At 33.8% G+C, this 21214-nt stretch overlaps 1 protein-coding gene across 7 annotated transcripts in view; it reads right to left on the bottom strand.

The window, feature by feature from the left end:
* Nucleotides 1-21214, bottom strand: part of LOC129725481 (protein GDAP2 homolog) — a 198372-nt gene that overhangs the window by 13995 nt on the left and 163163 nt on the right. For 5 of the 7 annotated variants that reach the window (XM_055681384.1, XM_055681385.1, XM_055681386.1 and 2 more), the window contains one exon: nt 8116-8274. The exons of the other annotated variants lie outside the window; for them this stretch is intronic. In XM_055681384.1, the coding sequence (XP_055537359.1) occupies nt 8116-8274 (159 nt within the window). The remainder of the gene's footprint in view (nt 1-8115; nt 8275-21214) is intronic. 7 annotated transcript variants of the gene reach the window in all.

Below are 21214 nucleotides of genomic sequence, written 5' to 3'. Positions count from 1 at the left end.
ATAAGATCTTTGTTTATTTTTACTAAATTCAAAACAATGATTACTCGATTTGACAGATCAGTATTTCTTGAGCTTATGCACAGCAAAGAAGAGACAAAAAATTAATTCTATTTTTTTGTGTGCAGTCAATAGTCAAACTAACATTTTAGTTTGGTCTACTGGCAGCGGAATTAGATTTCAGAACATTTGGAATTAATTAGCGGCTTCAGAGTAGTCTGGAGTCAACTCCCGGTTCTGAAAACGCCGACATTGGATGGTATTTGGTCAACTACCTCTTAGTAACGAAGGGAATAATATTAATAAGATCAACTGCGTTAAGAAATTTCATATTTATGAAGTTGATCCGGCTAATTCTATCCCGACCCTTTTTTTCCTCTTTATTTATCTAATTTAAACATTAAAACCATGGAAATTTCTAATTATATTCACATACTTTTGGACAAACACATTGGATAGTTGGTTATTTCTTCGTAATTATTTTACAATCTACTGATTTATTTATACAATATTTTGTTTCCAAGAATATCATTTGGTAAGATAAAGTTTAAATCATAATTTGAATTTTTGACTTCTGTCATTTTAAGTTGTTTCCAAAATGGCATCTGGAGTTGATTCTTAGCTTCTGAGTATTAACTAAATTGTGTAAAAACAAATATTGGGTGGTATTCGGTCATTTTCGGTTGTTTTCCAGAAACCAGATTGGAACCAAACCATGGCCATCATAAGAACTTTTTTGTACTCAAACATCTTCACTTTCCAATACACTTTCCAATTTTAGTTCTATTTGCTCTATTTATTCTCGACAATTTTTCTTTTACCCTCCCTTTAGAGGAAATAGGTACATCAAACTATCATAGCAACACTTCTTGTATCCAAACATTTTTCTTCGCGACAAGAATCCATCACGTGCGGCATTCAGAAAGAAAGTTCTAATCCATGCGACTGGTAATAGGATTTAATACCTTCTATCAGCACATTATACTTTTATTATACTCTTATTGCTCGTAGAGCACTTGGAGACATCATTTCAAAAGCTTAACGAGGTGCTGATGTGCAAAACTAATTTTTTTTTGTATGCCTGAAGGACATTGGAACTACGTGAGTCACTGCGACCATCTTGTTGATTATCTTTTGTGGCTGGCCTCGATTGCTGTACGCAGATTACGAGGCACCCGTACTGAAAATCCATACTTGATATGGAGCTAGAAGTTAGAAGTAATACCTAGCAAATACAAAGGCTTCACACTGACAAAACATATGAGCTGACGTTTCAACTGCAAAATTGATTAGAGGTAGGGTAAAAAAAGGCTTAAGCAGTAGTGCCTATTTTAATCAGTCGAAATAAACGGGCCTCAAACTCCTGAGTTTTGATCAATATCGACAATTTCAATGATGGGAACAAAAACTCTGATAAACTAGCTATCTTACGAATACATAAAATACCGTTCAACATAGTAAAAACGAAATTATTTCGACTCTGAAAAAATTATTTTTAAGCCCTACTGTTTTTAGTGAAGTTGTTCCTTTAAATGTTTTCCATGTTATATAAATTGCAATTTTGTGATCAGAAACTAACTTATTTCCCACGTTTTGGGATATAAAAATTCCCTTTGTTTGTGAAAGTTGAAGCATATTTTAACAGAAACAATTTTGTCGAGACACCATACTACTATTTACTTATTCAAATGGATTTTTGTAAAGTTATGTTTTAGTGGCAAACTTTAAAAAAATCCAGAAAAGTCCATTTAAATACGCAAATGGAAGTAAGATGTCTTCGACGAAGTTGTTCCTTATAAAATAGGCAACACCTTCGACGAACAAAGTGAATTTTTATGTGCAAAAAATAAGAAAGTAAAATGCGTTCCACATTTTTGGATGTTTTTGGGTTATCACAAATCTGTAGCTTCTATAAAATGAAGAATGAATAATAAAAAAAACTTTGATGAAGAAACTACGGCTCTAAAATCAATTTTTCTGGTAAAAATAATGTCGATCACGTTTTTGCCGCTTTAAAAACAGTGTGGGATTTGACTAAGGCTGATAAAAAAATAAACATCTTCCCGACGAGACTTGAACTAGTGGCAAAATATAATCTTCAAAGCCCAACATCATATTCACCCGCCATTGCACCTGTTCTATAACGTACCTCGGTTAGCTATACACAGAAAAACACGCACACACACTCCCACACACACACACTCACACACACGCACATTCACATACACACACTCACAAACACACACACACACTCATTCACACACACACACACACACATTCACACACACACACACACACACAAACACATACACACACACACACTCACACACACACACTCACACACACAAACACAAACACTGCACAGTGGTATGACAGTTGAAAATCGTGAACTTTTTTGATTTACTCTCCGAATACTGATTTTTGACATATTAATTTCAAACGAAGTTCAGTATGGGAACAACCATAAATGACGGGTTTTTTTTTTAAGTTTTTTTTACCAACCCCCATCAATGCATTTCAGCACTAAGTCAGACACCGCTCTAAAAAATTACGTAGCTTTATAACAACCCTCTTTTATTACAAAAGTTCACATCAATGGACAACGTAATCCTAATTCCCTAACAAAAAAAAAACAACCCTCATCCCCCCATGACAATTTTTATTTGCAAATTTTATCATCAAAAAAATAATTTGTATCATAAATGAATTATAAAGTAATAGAAATGACCCTAAACAGACGAAACAGTGACATAAAAGAACAATTAGAAAAATTCAATTTTTTTTCTTAATTTCACATTTGCTACGTTGCTTGACATGACCCCCACCCTCCCCCTCGTCGCATTTCATCACAAAACTACAAATCCTTCGCTTCCCTCTCGAATGTTACGTCATTTGTGGATTTTCCCTATTAGAATCCTTAAAAAAGTGACAATAAGTATTAGTTCGAAACTCCGTCGCTAGTTGCGCTACAAAACCTAACTATGCATGCACTTTAGAGAAATGGTGTTCTCAGCAAAGTTGTAGACAATATTGTCACAAAAACTTTGCCGAAGACTCGTTTCTTCTAGCTCTTCTTGTTTTGGAGATATACCATTTCATATCACACTAGCTCTTTTTTTAGCTTTTTTTTATCGGGGGTAAGTGGGGTAAAACGACCCTTGAACATATATCCAAAAACCTTCAAATCACAAAAAAGTCAATTTCTGCTAGATTTGATGGATTTTTCTAAAAATTTGTGTTATTATTCTACATTAATAGTGCTTCGAAACGAATGGTCACAATATATGGCAAAGAGGTAACACGACGAAAAAATTAAAAAAGCAAATCGAAGCCATGGTGCTTCATTCCGATTTTGAACGCGACCTTATTTTTATTATACACAGACTACGCCACCAACTGTTAAGAATAAAGACTCTCCCGAGCCAAGATTCGAACCTACGACGAATGCCTTGTAAGGCCAGCATCGTACCTCGAAACCAGCTGAAAGGGTTTGGAAAAATGCATTTTCCTTTAAAAAGTTGTTAATTTGTAAGGGTCTTCCTACTTTTCTCAACATCACAAGAGCAAAACTCTAAATAGCTTTAATTTTATGTATAAGCCAAAAACGCCAAATGGGGTAAAACGGCCCTAAAAGGCTTTTTCCAAAAACGGTCAAAAACACTAAAATTACAATATTCCCCTACTAGACTTGAGAGATTCTGCTGAAAATTTTGGTAATCACTCTACCTTACCAGAAAATACGCCATTTGGAGTAAAACGAGTGGACAGTTCTTGAAGAATTTTGTTTCCCAAAATGCCGTCAAAATCACTCGTTATACTTGCTGAAAATTTAGATTGCTACTCTAGCTAAATAAAAACATTAAGGTCGAGGTAACCAAAGGGGCCAATAAATTTACGAGACAAAAAAAAAATTTACTTGAAAAAGATCTGTAGATTTTCGGGGTGCTGTTTTCTCTACAGAGAAAGGTTTACCATTTGGAAACTGACTAAAAAGAACTAAAGTTTTTCTTGACTCTTTCACTAAATTTCAAGAAAAACATTAACAAGGTAAAAAAAAATTATTGATATGACGGTTGCTGAAAGACTACAATATTTTAAGTTTTGTTCAAGTAAATGGTATAAGTTATTCCTTTGATATCATGTTCATCCGTTTAATTCAAACTTATTTTTATTTCTACCTTTTTTGTCATCGTGAAACCACCCGATCAGACAAAAATGTCAGGATTATAACAAATCTTGATATTTTGTCACGGACAAACAAATGCTGAAAACTCCAATCCAATCGAGAAACCTCAAAACAACATGCGATTGCGCCTCTCGCGAACTGGCTTTCAAGGACAAGTCTGATATGAAACAATATCCATATCTTCAAATCAAGAAAAGTGGAAGGAAACTTGATTTCGGCAAAGTTTTCTGTGACAGCATCATCTACAACTTTGCTGAAGACACCATTTATCTGATCTCCCACTGGCCTAACAAGCCAGTCGTCGTAGGTTCGAGTCCCGGCTCGGGAGAGGCTGTTAGTGTCAGTAGGATCGTAGCGCTAGCCCCGCAATTGTCCTGTACACTAAACAGTCGGCTGCGAATTTTGTGTATAAATAAACAGAAGGTCAAGTTCTGAATGTAGCAACCAAGGCTTTGCTTTTTTACCATTTATCTGAAGAGGAAGACTAAAAAGTTAGATTCTACGGAGTTCCATACTATACTTTATGTCATTATTTAAGGCTTTTTAAATATTAAATTTCATCTGAAGATATTATGTGAAAAAAACTGTATTTGGAGAGTAAATGAAAGAAGACGACTACATTAATAAAGATTGAAATTTTCTTTAAAATTAGATATGGAAATTTTCTGAGAAAGTAGCCCGTAACAGTAAATTTGATAAATTTAGAAAATATGGTTCTGTTTTCTACATTAGTAGTAGCTCAAAGGTGCTTAAGAAAGTTTTTTCAAAATTGAACGATTTTACACTATCCACCAAAATATGTGGTAAACTTTTTTTGTTTCCTCCACTTCAGTTTTTTTTTCTTTTGATGTTTTTCAACTATTGCTGAGTTCAATGCCTAAATATATTTTCGGGGGACGTTAAATTATCTAGACAATACAATTAAAATATGCAACAATTAATTAGACAATTTTAAATAGCTGCGCTTGAGAAAAAAAAACATCTGTTTGACATAAAATGCAACCCTGGAAACCCATTTGAATTTAAGAAAATCGGGCGTATTTTCTGCAGTTTGAGATGGAAATGCTCAATTTGAAATATGTATTTACTATGGAGAGAATTTGTCGTAGCTATTGAGAATTGTTACAATTTTCGTCACAGTTTGTAATAACATAGCTTCTATGTCTGTACCATTCGAAGGTACCGAAACTACAAAATAATTTTCAGAACTGTATCCCAAAATCTCCTTGTTAAACAACAGCCTGTCCAAACAGATACAGCATAAAGTATTGCTGGTCTAAAAATTTATCTGTAAACCAAAAGCTCATTCTTCAAACAAACTTGTTATTGTTTAGTTTTGGAGAAAAAGCTCTACGAGAAAAGATGATTGCGTAAGTTTTAGAAGCATTGTGATAAATTCCTCATTTTTGCAAGTAGGAATAGAAAACTTCTATGCTTTTCTGCAATCGACTGCAATCACACAAAGACTTTTCCCTTATTGGATATTAGAGCGCCAATGAGATGTATAAAAAAGAAATATCCTTCGAATATCGTTTAGCGGTAGGACTCAAAAGTTTCGTCTTCTTGTAAAAAAATCGCCATGAAAAATTTCAGCTCAATCGGATTTCGCCTCAAATACGATTTTCATTGGCATCCTAATCAATATGTTGTACATAACTGGATCTAAAGGCGAACCTTGAGGTATACCTGCTCTATTTGAGTTTGAATTCTGTTAGACAAACTTTGGAATACGATCAGGAAAATTTTGTCTTCAATTGTAACTTATGTGGATCCCGCCATGGGAGAAAGTGAGGAGCATAGCGGATGAATTTTTTCTGCATCATTTCCATTATGTGTAACCAATTTTCATGGACTCCATACTATAGAACTGGTCTCTAGGACTGATCTCACGAGAAAACAATACAGTGATTTGAAGCATAACGAATCACGAAATTCATCAGCAATCTTTAATATAAATCCAAGTTGTCGGTTAGCCTTAGCGACAATGGATTTCAAAGGTCAGTTCGCGATCCAACCTTACTCCGAGGTCTTTTTTACACTGCTTTTCTAAAAAATATTTGAATTCGATTTGCGAACGATTTTTGTTAAATGAAATTGTGTTGTATTTATCTATACTTAGCGTTGAGCAATTTGTTCAACACCAACTCACGAACATGTCCAGGTATTTCTGTAGCTCCATGTAATCAAGCAAATATATTTTTAACAATTTCGTATCTTCAGAATAAATTACCCGGCAGTCTGTAGCAGCAGAAGAGCTGTATCGTGGATGAAGACAGAAAAGAGTAGCGGACCCAGGTTACTACCTTGAGGATCTCCTGACATATTGGAAAAGCGGTCAGAAACAACAGATTCTACTTTCACACAAACTCTACGGTCAGTCAAATATGACTTAAATCGGCGTACGGAATCCGATGTTATACCGAGCCTAAGCATTTTATCAAGCAGTATCGCGTGGTCCACTTTATCGAACGCAACCTTCAAGTCCAGGTAGAAAGCATCACTTTGAAAACCACAACCCATGGTTTGAATATAGTAGGACACGAACTACATTAAATTTGTAGTTACTGATCTTTTTGGAAAAAAAACCGTGCTGCTCAGTATCAATATAAAGCGTCGTTAAAAACTATTTTAAAGCAAATATATTAATATATTTCTATGCTGATCATATATTCGATACAATCTTGGGATCCATTATTTTTCTTTTTTTGATTTTTTAGAGACTTTTTTCTCTAACGCAATCAAATTAAAACAAATCAAACGAGTTGAAACATACATTTAAAGAAGAAAAATGTAGCAAGAGAAAAGAAACCGAATTAGAGGGGTATTAAATTTATAGACGGAAAGAAGTTAGCTCTAAAATTACTATACCGTACCAAACTAAGTCAATCATTGAGTTAATATGGTTAAAAGTTTTAATCATTAAATAAATTGCAGTAGTACAAAAACAGAATTAAGTTCGTTTTATGTTTATTAAAACTTAATATTTCACCAGTGAATATTACAAAACCTGGAACTTAAAACAAAATGAAAATGGAACCATTAAATACTACTGATAATTTAATACTATCTATCATCAAAGTTGGCCTAGGCCGGCAATCTCCAGTTCAAAGTAAAAAGCAATTGTTCAAATCTAGGGTAGCTTTTCATATTTGAAAGCGATTTTTTGACCATAAACGATGCGTAGATCAAACTCATGATGCTATCTGCTGCTTCATGAAGGATCATCTTACCCTACCAGACATTCGCATACGGCAGTGGGAGGAACTCGTAAACCTGAATGCACCCGAGCGACCCGCACTCAAGGGTACCATTTCCGTAGCACTGGCGCTGGCAGGTTTAGATCTTCCCTTTCAACTGCGGATGAGCGGAATGACAAAACCAGCCCGCATAGCCATCTCCGTTTACGGCCGCCGTTGTACTTTATTATTTCAAGTGTACCGCGCTGAAGCAGCAAGCGCGCAGCATGACATCGACGACGTCACCGGTAATCCTCTTGGCGTGCAAGTCGAGCAGAAACAATAAGATGCGCACTCGCTGCATATTCGCGGTTTTGCATCCAGCAGTGCTATTGTTGTGTTTGCCACTGGTGACCATCATCTGTGTCATCTACCAAACAAACAATGATGCTTGCTCTCTAGAACGACCTTCAATGTTTGTTTTTGTTTGCAAGCGTAACCAGAGAAAAAAAACTACGACTGTGTATCTAAGAGTGGTTTTACGTTCAATTGCTAATTAGTGCTGACTCAAGTGAAAGGTGCGGCAAATAAGCACTAACATTAACATTCACTACGGATCTGTTGAACAAAAACATAACGGCACGATAATCCGAACTGTTGTGGTGCAAACAAAACATCGAAACAAAACGAAAAACGCGCAAAGTCGAACAAAAACTGGTTTCATCAAAAGCGGCCTTCCGCGTGGCCGATACTAACAGATTATCCTTGTGCCAGTCCGGATCTAGATCGAGCGAGGAACTGTAGTGCTTCATTAGTTCGACATACGTAAAGGACCCGTCCAGGATGCGGGTCCGCTTGCCGATGTGCGTCGCCAGAACGTGGCCGATCGCGTCCGGGGAGTAGGTTTCGGTGGTTCTAAAATCGGTACCGCAGCGTATCCGAGAGCGCAATGAAAATAAAAAAGAAATTGAAAGAGAAAGTAGAGAGGAAAAAATCGCTAGTAAAATGGGGAAAACGTTCGGATTGGACAGTAGCAGGTTACCGCCGGAGGAATTGATGCACGGAGAAGAAAATAACCAAACGAGGGTTTTTTTCAGTTCCGCTTGAGAGAGCAAACGCGAATTGTATGCAGTTTGAAGTAACGATCATGCAAATTTGGAAAACCAACAGTGAAATAATGCAAACAAAGAACTATAGGCAATTAAATAAGATGCTACACACCAATTTAACATTGCAAAATAAACAGGTGACTATTTGTGTCAGTTTTCGGGTTTATTCTATTCAATGGAGACGCGTTATCATTTAAAGCTTCAAAAGCAATAGAGGAGGAGACGGCTCTTATTAAGCATGGAGCAATATTTTGACCGCGATACACGCTTACGCTTACATAATTGAATTGATACAATTCCTTCACGATGTATCATTGATAGTGAACCGTACGGACTTTCCCTTCGTAAGACAATGAAACTATATCAACAAGTTCACGGCCAATGCCTGCGTATTTCGCGCACCGCAGGTTGATTGCGTTTTTGTTTCCAGGTAGCTGACTCTTTTAACTACACCGCGGGTAACACCTGAATTTGACTTTCAAAAGTGATGAGCCTTGCATAGCCTTGTACGGTGAACGGCACAACGACCGTTTGGATTGAAATTGGGTTCAGAAAAAAAACACTCGCGTGATGGATTGATTCGGTGCTGTTGATGAGATTTATGGCACCTTGCGCTGCATTGCGGACTGCGGATTAGCAATCGAGCAGCATCGGGGGAATGTCCACAACACTGTGCCACATTGTTATAACGTCAATTCATACACAGTGGATAACGATGCGTGCCGAACTGAAAACTGAGCACGAGTGAACTAGCTTGTCGAGCAAAATTATATTTGTTCACAATCAACGTCATCAGTTGACTCGCTAGACCAAAACGTTAGCACTGCATTTAGGTGATTTTAGATTTTTTTTTCTATAGATATTTTTTATACTAGTGACCAGAATTTCACAACAAATGATCATATTGTTTGAATTGGTATGTAGTAGTAAAGAAAAGCGAAAATGGAATGTATATAATTCGAATTCTGATACATTGAAATGCAATATTACGGATACATCACAAAAGCCATTTATCAAAGAAAATAGAACGCAATTGAAACGATAAATCGAAATGATGGAACTGGCACTAACACGACCGGTAATTAACGGTAATCAATCAGCACTAATCGAAAGGTCAAGGCTAATGCCGATTGGAAACTATACTGAATGGTAAAATAGCGGTCTTTCATGGAAAATCAAAAATTGGTTCAAATAGGTGTGAAGAAGAAGTAATAAAGAGCTAATTTTCACACCAATTAAATAATGTGCATGACGTGCAACGAAGCATGTTAGTAGATTTGTATCCATTTAATTTTTTTACATGAAACGAAAATTTTAACTTTTTTAATTAGAAAAATTACTAACAAACTTGTTGCCTTTGCTATTTGAATCAATCTTTGAATGAATTAGAAACATGTGTTTATTTCTAGAATTCAAAAGATAAATCTAAATTTTAAAACTCCCAGCATGTGAACAACTTGATATAAGAAAAAATATATATCAAATATGTAGAAAAAATACAATGTGTAAATTAAACTACTAGAGCGAAATAAAAAAACCCAGAGTCCAACCTGGAAAAAAATGAAAAATTATAGTTTATTAATCAAATTTTGGTGCCGGTAAAATTTCATTTAAGCCTCTTTAGACTTTACGCACTTCCTGCTTGGTTTAGAGCACCAAAATTCACAAGAACATTCAAAAAGCTATGAATTTTTATATGTCCTTAGATTGAGCTAAATTGTTTTTTTTTGCTTTGCTGTTCAGTTGTCAACACAGGTTTGACCCAAAATCTAAAATTAAAATAAACGAAAGAGTATAGGTTTATAACCATTCCTGTGAATTTTCGAAGCTCTTAGCCAGCTCGGGAGTGCGTGGCGTGAAGTCTTCAAAAGGACTGCATACAAGAACACTAGAAAATCAAAATGTCTTCAGAGATTGGAATGATGTTTTCTCATAAGCAAATGTAGAAGTGACGAACCCGGCGAGCAATTACTTTGCAGCCTTTTGATACTCTTCCGAGCTCATTAAAATACCAAAATTCGATCTTATATATTTTTTCAGTTTGAGTCCTGACTCCTGAGACAATTCATGAAAATCTTAAAATACTTCAAATTCTTCTTTTTTTCAATATCTTTTAAATTTTAAAAAAATAAAAAAAATTAAAATTCTCAAAATTCTTAAAATTTTTAAAATTTTTAAAATTTTTAAAAATTTTAAAATTTTTCAAATTTTTAAAATTTTTCAAATTCATAAAATTCTCAAACTCCCTAAAATTCTTGAAATTCTTGAAATTCTTTAAATTCTTAAAATACTTAAAATTCTTATAATTATTAAAATTCTTGAAATTCTTAAAATTCTTAAAATTCTTAAAATTCTTAAAATTCTTAAAATTCTTAAAATTCTTAAAATTCTTAAAATTCTTAAAATTCTTAACATTCTTAAAATTCTTAAAATTCTTAAAATTCTTAAAATTCTTAAAATTCTTAAAATTCTTAAAATTCTTAAAATTCTTAAAATTCTTAAAATTCTTAAAATTCTTAAAATTCTTAAAATTCTTAAAATTCTTAAAATTCTTAAAATTCTTAAAATTCTTAAAATTCTTAAAATTCTTAAAATTCTTAAAATTCTTAAAATTCTTAAAATTCTTAAAATTCTTAAAATTCTTAAAATTCTTAAAATTCTTAAAATTCTTAAAATTCTTAAAATTCTTAAAATTCTTAAAATTCTTAAAATCCTTAAAATTCTTAAAATTCTTAAAATTCTTAAAATTCTTAAAATTCTTAAAATTCTTAAAATTCTTAAAATTCTTAAAATTCTTAAAATTCTTAAAATTCTTAAAATTCTTAAAATTCTTAAAATTCTTAAAATTCTTAAAATTCTTAAAATTCTTAAAATTCCTAAAATTCTTAAAATTCTTGAAATTCTTAAAATTCTTAAAATTCTTAAAATTCTTAAAATTTCTCAAAATTCTTAACATTCTAAAAATTCTTAAAATTCCTAAAATTCTGAAAATTCTTAAAATTCTTAAAATTCTTAAAATTCTTAAAATTCTTAAAATTCTTAAAATTCTTAAAATTCTTAAAATTCTTGAAATTCTCAAAATTCTTAAAATTCTTAAAATTCTTAAAATTCTTAAAATTCTTAAAATTCTTAAAATTCTTAAAATTCTTAAAATTCTTAAAATTCTTAAAATTCTTAAAATTCTTAAAATTCTTAAAATTCTTAAAATTCTTAAAATTCTTAAAATTCTTAAAATTCTTAAAATTCTTAAAATTCTTAAAATTCTTAAAATTCTTAAAATTCATAAAATTCTTAAAATTCTTAAAATTCTTAAAATTTCTAAAATTCTTAAAGTTTTCGAAATACCTAAAATTTTTAAAATTCATTAAATTCCTAAATTTCATTTAATTCCTAAAATCTTTCAATTTGACAATACACTAAGGACGCTTTTTACGCGGTTTCTCATACGCAGGTTTTTTTACGCGGCCTTTTTTACGTGGATTCCGGAATTTGCGCGTTTTTTTTACGCGGATTCCTGAATTTACGCGGATTCCTGAATTTACGTTTTTTGCGCGGATTTCGGTTTTCCTTCACTCGGATTGCAGAATTAACGCGGTTTCTTTTACGCGGATTCCGGAATTTACGCGGTTTTTTTACGCGGATTCCGGAATTTACGCGTTTCTTTACGCGGCAAGTATTCCTCGCGTAAAAAGCGACTTTAGTGTATGTTAAAATATCAAATTGTCAAAATGTCAAAATGTCGAAATGACAAAATGTCGAAATGACGAAATGTCAAAATTTTAAAATGTCAAAATGTCAAAATGTCAAAATGTCAAAATGTCAAAATGTAAAAATGTCAAAATGTCAAAATGTCAAAATGTCAAAATGTCAAAATGTCAAAATGTCAAAATGTCAAAACGTCAGAATGTCAAGTCAGAATGTCAAAATGTCAAAATTTCAAAATGTCAAAATGTCAAAATGTTAAAATGTCAAAATGTCAAAATGTCAAAATGTCAAAATGTCAAAATGTCAAAATGTCAAAATGTCAAAATGTCAAAATGTCAAAATGTCAAAATGTCAAAATGTCAAAATGTCAAAATGTCAAAATGTCAAAATGTCAAAATGTTAAAATGTTAAAATGTCAAAATGTCAAAATGTCAAAATGACAAAATGTCAAAATGTCAAAATGTCAAAATGTCAAAATGTCAAAATGTCAAAATGTCAAAATGTCAAAATGTCAAAATGTCAAAATGTCAAAATGTCAAAATTTCAAAATTTCAAAATGTCAAAATGTCAAAATGTCAAAATGTCAAAATGTCAAAATGTCAAAATGTCAAAATGTCAAAATGTCAAAATGTCAAAATGTCAAAATGTCAGAATGTCAAGTCAGAATGTCAAAATGTCAAAATGTCAAAATGTCAAAATGTCAAAATGTCAAAATGTCAAAATGTCAAAAAGTCAAAATGTCAAAATGTCAAAATGTCAAAATGACAAAATGTCAAAATGTCAAAATGTCAAAATGTCAAAATGTCAAAATGTTAAAATGTTAAAATGTCAAAATGTCAAAATGTCAAAATGACAAAATGTCAAAATGTCAAAATGTCAAAATGTCAAAATATCAAAATGTCAAAATGTCAAAATGTCAAAATGTCAAAATGTCAAAATGTCAGAATGTCAAGTCAGAATGTCAAAATGTCAAAATGTCAAAATGTCAAAATGTCAAAATGTCAAAATGTCAAAATGTCAAAAAGTCAAAATGTCAAAATGTCAAAATGACAAAATGTCAAAATGTCAAAATGTCAAAATGTCAAAATGTCAAAATGTCAAAATGTCAAAATGTCAAAATGTTAAAATGTTAAAATGTCAAAATGTCAAAATGTCAAAATGTCAAAATATCAAAATGTCAAAATGTCAAAATGTCAAAATGTCAAAATGTCAAAATGTCAAAATGTCAAAATGTCAAAATGTCAAAATTTCAAAATTTCAAAATGTCAAAATGTCAAAATGTCAAAATTTCGAAATGTCAAAATGTCAAAATGTCAAAATGTCAAAATGTCAAAATGTCAAAATGTCAAAATGTCAAAATGTCTAAATGTCAAAATGTCAAAATGTCAAAATATCAAATTGTCAAAATGTCAAAATGTCAAAGTGACAAAGTTTAAAAGTGTCAAAGTGTCAAAATGTCAAAATGTCAGAATTTCGAAATGTCAAAATGTTAAAATGTTAAAATGTTGAAATGTCAAAAAATCAAAAATTCAAGATATCATAATGTTAAAAGATCGAAATGTGTTTAATTTTTTTTGCGGTCGTTGCTTTTTGAACCATTTTTAGGCTCAACTGTTATAAGGTTTCGATTAGACAAATACAGTCTTTTCTGTTGAAATGTTCTAAAGTTTTCTGTGGAGAGCACAATTAAAATGTTAAATTAATATAGATAGATAACGCGATGTTGCTATTATTAAATTTCACTTCGCTTAGTTAATTACATTATTAAAAAGATATTAACAAAAAAACTTTTATTGACTCTTGTTCGAGACATTATAACTCAAAGTGTTTAGACACTTCCTAATCCACAAAAAATCGACAAACAGTATTTTCTTTGTGTTTCCAAAGTATTCAACTACGCATGGCGGAAACGTTTTTTTCTCAGCGATCAAAGTTTTCAGTATTCAATTTAGCTCAAACTGCGTCAAACCGATTCGCTAATTGTTTACCGAGCGAAAAGCCGGTCCCATTTTCCTAGCCGGTTTGAAAATTCACAACGTAAACAGAATTTTGGCGCCACAACATTCTGACGAAAAATGTATCGATTTCATGTTGGTATTGTTTAAGCAAAACTTTTTTATCGTCATATTTTCTTTCCGTTCCATTATGTTCAATTTAGATTTTAACAAGTGCATAACGCAACTGAATTTGATTCTCTGTCCAACCAGTAGAGTCAATATCCGTAGCATAATTGATGATAGATTTCATTTTTTTTGGATTGGATTCGAAATAATTATTAAATTAAAAGCAGAACAATTGTGGCGTTAGCCAACTTTTTTCGTCATTCTCTTGTGCTGCTCGCAGTTATTCTCACAAAATTTATGTGCTTCGATTGACAAAAGCAAAACAAGGATAAGTGACGCACCATAACGCGGCGTTTTGTGTTTGTGTCCTTGGAAAAATCTAATAATTTGTCATGCTATATGGCATATCGGTAGCTCATGTTTGCGCGCTATCCATCAACGGCCAGAGCATGGGTATGATGAAATGCTGATAATTCTCGAATCAGTTTTTTTTATGTTACGTGACTCGAGCTTACATTTATGTACTACTAGGCCGTAGTTTGCTTATATTTCGTTGTAAATTTCCGATATTTTCAAGAACAGGTTCACTAATCATTCGTTTTGTCGTCAGTGAAAATTAATAACTGAAGAGTTTACTCAGCTCTTCTACCTTCAACAGAACTGCTCTGTATGCAGTGCACCGGCAGCACAGTATGAGTGATCTCATTGATTTCTTGCTTGTGGTTGTGGAATATAACTAGATCGTGAAACTACTACCATTAAACCCGGCTCCACATTGGTAAACACAACACCTCGAATGTTTGGAGGAACTGTTGAAATTTGATAGCTAACCTAATCCAGCGTTCAATTAGCGATGAGCAGCGAAAATCCATCCTCGCTTTCACGTTACGGAAATATTAGCAGAAACCTATTGGGGTCAAACTCTACTGGTAGCAGTTTCTTTACTATTCGGATACTATTGCATTCATGTCGCTCGCTACTCAACTTCAATGGGTTCTGTGCCAGTTTGACAATCACGTAGGTAGGTATCCATTATAAAACCAAAGAGTAAGAACTTGACTTTTATGCTACTTCAGTACAAGTCGAAGTGCTTGAACAGACAACCGCACAGTGGGATGACTCTAAACAAATAAAAATATTTAAACCCTCTATCGGAAATGTTCAAAAACAGAAAATCTAAACTCTGGACATCCTGAAGCCATAAAATTCATAACAGCAACAAACCGAGTTTAACCAACTTCTATCAAGGTAAATATATTTAAAAACTTTGTTTCGACATTTGTTCAAGTTTTCAGAATGCTGCATTGTTCTAGCGATTTCCCACTGTGGCCCGCTCTAAGCTCGGAAGCGTTTTGTAGCCCTGGCACGGAAGGATGTTCACCATCAATAATTCACTGCTTCAGCTTTGACCGACTTTATAGCTGGACAGAACCTTCTTTCAAGCTAGCAGTTGGATTTTTTTTAATATGCCAAGGAGAAAATGTTGAATGCCGTCTGGATACCGATTTCAAAAGAAAACTATTTCATACTCAGTGTGAAAAAACTAATTGGGTAATAATAGTAAAGAATGCATTCTTTTTAACAAAGAGTCACTTTATAGCAACGCATCATCGGCAATCGATTGGTAATTGTGCTGCACGGTTGACGGTTCGCGGCGATATGATAAACTAATTCCCACCTTTAATCGTGCACCGGCCTATCCTACCGTCAACTTATCCCGTGCTGAATTTGTTAACAGTCCGTGCCCAGAAGCATGGGGTGTTTTACTTAGGCACTAATGGAATCAATAAAAAGGAATAGAAATAACAGCCTCACCCAGTCGGCCACACCTCTCTGACAGCCACGTGCTGCAATGGAAGACACGCTTGATGTCCTCAGCCTAGCGCTAGTATAGAAATTACCGCTAACTAATTCATAGACTACCGGGGAACTAGGTATATCAAAACATGGACTTGTGGTTCCAAACGCTGTTTTGCAGGTTATGTAATAGGTGATCAAGAATATACGAAGTATGGCGTTTTGTCTAGTGCTCACGTGTTGCTCACAACCAGTTGAATATGAGCAAAATTTTAATTTATGCTGAAACTTAATTGAATGACCATTTGAAATGCCATAAACAGGAATTAACGAATTAATTTGCGCGTAATTGGTTTGTTTGTTTCAATCAAACGAAAGCAGATTAATCTGTCGGAGTACTGTGTGACAAATCTTCTGCTCAGTTGGAAAGTTCCTTGACAATAAATAAAAACCTGTACTGATTGTTTACTCGATTATATAAGCATTTTGCTATACGATCCCTGAGGTTATTCAGTTGTTCAGAAATAGTTTTTCTGATCAACTTTTCCTGTTTTGATTTCTGGTTTTGAAAAAACAATTACTTTTGAACAATTACTTTTTAAACAAAGACGCTTTTAACAAACAATCATAATTGCAACTATGGCGTTCTATTGGTAGGAGAAATCAGAGTTGTTTGCTCTTGATAAAATACGAATTCTGCTTATAATAAAACTGACCGAAGGTGTAGCAGTCCCCTCCAGAAAAGCGTAATTGACGATATTGAATGTAGAAAAGAGGTTCGGTATAGTAGAGCAATAAGCTTGGGACGAAGAGGCAAAAACTCACACACAAACAAAAAAAAAAATAAGCATATCACTTACTCTCATTACTGATACTGCTAATAATATGAGGTGCGGAGTACAGAAAACAAATGGGCAATATCACAATAGATCGCAGTGATGAGTCTTTACAAAGAAAAAAACTGATGTATCAACAATAATCTCAATGTCAACACTAGTTATAATAAATCTCTATTTTCTTTCATTAAATACACCAACCACAGGGTGTCTAGTCAACATCACAACTAAAACACTTTGGTTTATTTCAGGTTTTTCCAGAGGGATAGTTTTTTTTCTGTAGGTTCCCACTTTATTCTTCCTCTAAATTATTAATACATGTGATAGAGAATCTTCTGGTCCAAAAACAATTGTCGCGGGATTTTTTTTTCTTCACAAATAATTGTCGCGGGAATGAAAATGCATTGATGTTATTTTCATTCAAAAAACAACATGACAAAATCGGATATTACAGCATTCTAGTTGAATTAAAATCGCAGACTTTATTTTAATATAAAGTTTATTCGCCAAATATTACTTTCGAAAAAACAATTTTGTGATCCAGACACCCACTTAAAAAACAATAAAATTTGAAGCGATGTATGCGCGAAACAGCATACAACACTCCATGTGAGGTTCTCGTTGCTACCGATAGCACACACTGGAGTATTCTCTATTCAAGCTATTACTTGTTCTTTTTCGCTTTCTTCCTGAGTCGCATTCACTTCCGAAATCATGTACACACACTCACTTCTACTCTCTCACTCGCGTCTACTATCTTATTCGCGAGCACGCTCAACCGAAAACAGTTGTTTTAAGACGCATTGCGACGATTGCGGAGAGACAAAAAGAGGTATCGGATTTTGCATTAGACTGCTGTAGAAAACTTACTAAAGCAGTCCGATACCCTACACGTTCCAGTATGCGATAATTTACAGATTCTCCGTCCTACTCTCGACTGTAGGTGCATGGAGCAAAACGCATTTTTTCGTTTTCGAGCACATTTTTTCAAGCACTCCTAGTCGAGCAATTTTAGTCGAGTGCTCCTACTCACAAGTAAGATCTAGCGTATGCTTTGCAGAGTAGGAAGACAAGAGAATTTTTGCACGCCGGTGCACATTGGCTGCTGGTCCGGCGAGTGCCTGAAGAATAAAGGATATCTCGAAAGCGTGTGTGCAAAAGACTTGAGAAAGGTAGCATATACCTCGTTCTCAAGCAGAAAGGAGGTTCCGATTCTTGCTCGCTTTACAACGCTGGCTGCAACACAAGCGCAAAGGGTCAGAACTCGAGAAACGGATCACTAAAAATCGCGATGTCTAATTTTTTCAAAAAAAAAATTTAAAGCTTCAAGAGTTTCGCTCGGGGAGTTGATTTTCCAATTTTTACTGAGTTTGAGTAAGTTTTCAAGTTGTTAAATTTGGAAAATCTATACTGAGCGTCTTAGCAGAGTGTTTCAATAAATCAAAAGAAATAATTATCGGTTTCCGTTAGCTTTCTAGTAGAGTCTAACGGAAACCGAAATTATTTCTTTTGATTTATTTTAAAGTTGTTATTGTCATTTGAATTTGAGGCCAATTTTTTTTTTTAAATAAACATATCTTTAAGAATATTGAAGCGATTCTAATGAAATTTTCCCAGCAGGTGCGTCCTGAGTTGTAGTTTCTGAAAATATTTTTTTTGGACAAAAAATATTTATTCAATAGTAACTGTTTAAAACAATATGTTGAAAAACTATGTTCTGGGGCACTGAAAAATATGAAAAAATCACAAGTATTTTTGACAAAATTTCAAAACTGGCCTGAAAATTTCGAGTTGGTGATTTTTATTGTTTAAAAGACATGGGGTTTCAAAGTTGGTGCCGCAATGCATTTTCAAGCGAGAAACGCCCTAAGCCCACCTTTCTTCAGTTGTTGTATCAAAATATGCAGCATTATAACCAAAAGCAATAGTATGGGCGATCCGCTGGTGCGTTTTGTACGGTAGTCCCCTAGCTAAATTTTGCATTGTTTTCTAGTAAAGTGTGTAGTTAGACTTGCGAGTTGTTTGGGGCATAAAGTTTAATGTCTTCGTCATTAAATCGGGTAACAGACTATGCATATTCTGACCATTCTGCGGCTAAAAATAATTTCTATCAAACTTAGTCTGCAAATCTTAAAGAGTTTTTGCACATAACTGAACTGGGATTGTTAAAAGTAGTACCGCTTGCAAGCTTCTCATTTGAAAATGCGTTTTGGCACCAACTTTGAAACCCCATATCTTTCGAACAATAAATATCACCAACTCAGTGCGTCTTGAACTGTCCTACAGATCAGACGTTTTTTCGGTTGCTTGTGGACTGGTCTTTGACTGCCTATAGCTTCAAAGTTTGTGTTTTGTCAGTGTGTCTTTTAAAGATTACCTGAAAGTTATTTCCCATCAGTCTTTCTCAAGACTACCTACTTTTGAATTTAACATTTATTTTAACTTTTTTCGTATCACCTGAAATGGCTGGACGAAAAAAGAAACCTCGCATCGCTGCGGGGAGGAAAAGAGAGGCATCTCTTTCTGACACATCGAGTGTCTGTAGTGACAATCCTTTTGATATTTTGCCTGAGCAAGAAGCTGGTGAAATGGAAGTTATTAATAACGAAACTATACAAAATATAAAATCTTTAAAAAAGGAGAAAGTTCCACCTATTGTGGTAACTATTTCTTCTGAATTTAATATATTCAAAAAGGAACTTTCAACGTTTGTTTCTGACGTTAAAGTTACCTATCAAATTGGCCGTAGAGGTGAATGCCGCTTATTAGCCGACTCAGTAAAGGGTCGTGATCGTCTTGTTCAGTATTTAACTGACAAGATGTACAAATTTTTTACATATGACACCAAGAACGCCAAGCCGTTCAAGGTTGTCTTGAAAGGTCTCACCAACGATCAAACCGTTGATGAGATCAAACTTACTTTAACAGAATTACTTGGCATAGCCCCTACCCAAGTAATTCTAATGAAACAAAAATCACGAGGCGAAAACAGTCAGAGAACTGGAATTTCCCTTGTTAATTATTTAATTCATTTTAACCGCAATGAGGTTAACAACTTAAAATTTTTTGAAAAAGCACATGCTTTGTATAATGTGCGTGTAAAGTGGGAAATTTATAGGAAGTATGGCGGAGGTGAAAAGCATATCACCCAATGCCGTACTTGCCAACGTTATGGCCATGGTTCCAAATTCTGTAACATGGACCAAAAATGTCTTAATTGTGGAGACTCTTCTCACAAAAAGGACACATGTCCTGTGAAAGAGAGTAAAAATTTTCGCTGTGCGAATTGTAACGGCAACCATATGTCAAATTTTTATCAATGCCCAGTCCGTTTAGCAATTGTTAAGGCAAGGCAAGGTAAACAAAATTCAATTTCTCAATTAAAACCAACTTCAAAACAAAATTCTCCAAGCGTACCAGTGACGCATAGTTTACCTACTCCTTTGCATACCCGTTTAACTTATGCACAGGTTACAGGTAGTTCGAACATTATACCGCCTAGTGTTGGTAGTTCGAAAATGACCGTTAATATGGGTAAGCAAAACAGGCTAGAAAATAATTGTACACCTATCACTCCAGCTAATATTGCTGCCGAAAATATTTTTTCTAATGTCAACTGCCTGGGGCCTATTACGGCAGGTAAACTTTCTTTTTTGCAACAGGCAATGTTCGATCTTATGAACGCCATGTTGCAGGCAAAATCAATGTTTGAAGCCATTCAAATAGGCACAAATTTTACTATTAAAATTGTTTCTAATTTAAAATTTAGCAATGATTTTAAATAAAACAATTAAAATATTAAATTGGAATGCTCGCTCATTGAAGGCCAATGAGAATGAGCTTTTTAACTTTTTAACAGTAAATAATGTGCATATTGCAATTATTACTGAAACATTTTTGAAACCTAACATAAAATTAAAATATGATCCCAATTACGTGGTTCATAGATATGATAGGATTCAGGGTTCCGGCGGTGGAGTTGCAATTGTTATTCATCGCCGAATCAAACATCGTGCTCTTCCCCATCTTGAGACGAAAGTTATTGAAACTTTGGGAATTGAAGTTCAAACTGAACTTGGCATTTTATTTATTGCCGCAGCATATTTACCATTTCAATGCACACGCGAGCTCAAAAATTATTTTAAAGGTGATTTACAAAAACTCACCAGAAATCGTTCGAAATTTTTCATAATCGGCGATTTTAACGCTAAACATCGTTCATGGAATAATTCTCAAAGTAATTCCAATGGCAAAATTTTATTCAACGATTGTTCTTCAGGATACTATTCTATTTTGTCTCCGAATAGTCCTACATGCTTTTCTTCTGTAAGAAACCCTTCAACAA

This window comes from Wyeomyia smithii, chromosome 2 (assembly GCF_029784165.1).
Source record: "Wyeomyia smithii strain HCP4-BCI-WySm-NY-G18 chromosome 2, ASM2978416v1, whole genome shotgun sequence".
Lineage (NCBI taxonomy): Eukaryota > Metazoa > Arthropoda > Insecta > Diptera > Culicidae > Wyeomyia > Wyeomyia smithii.
This window is presented reverse-complemented; position numbering and strand designations above follow the sequence as displayed.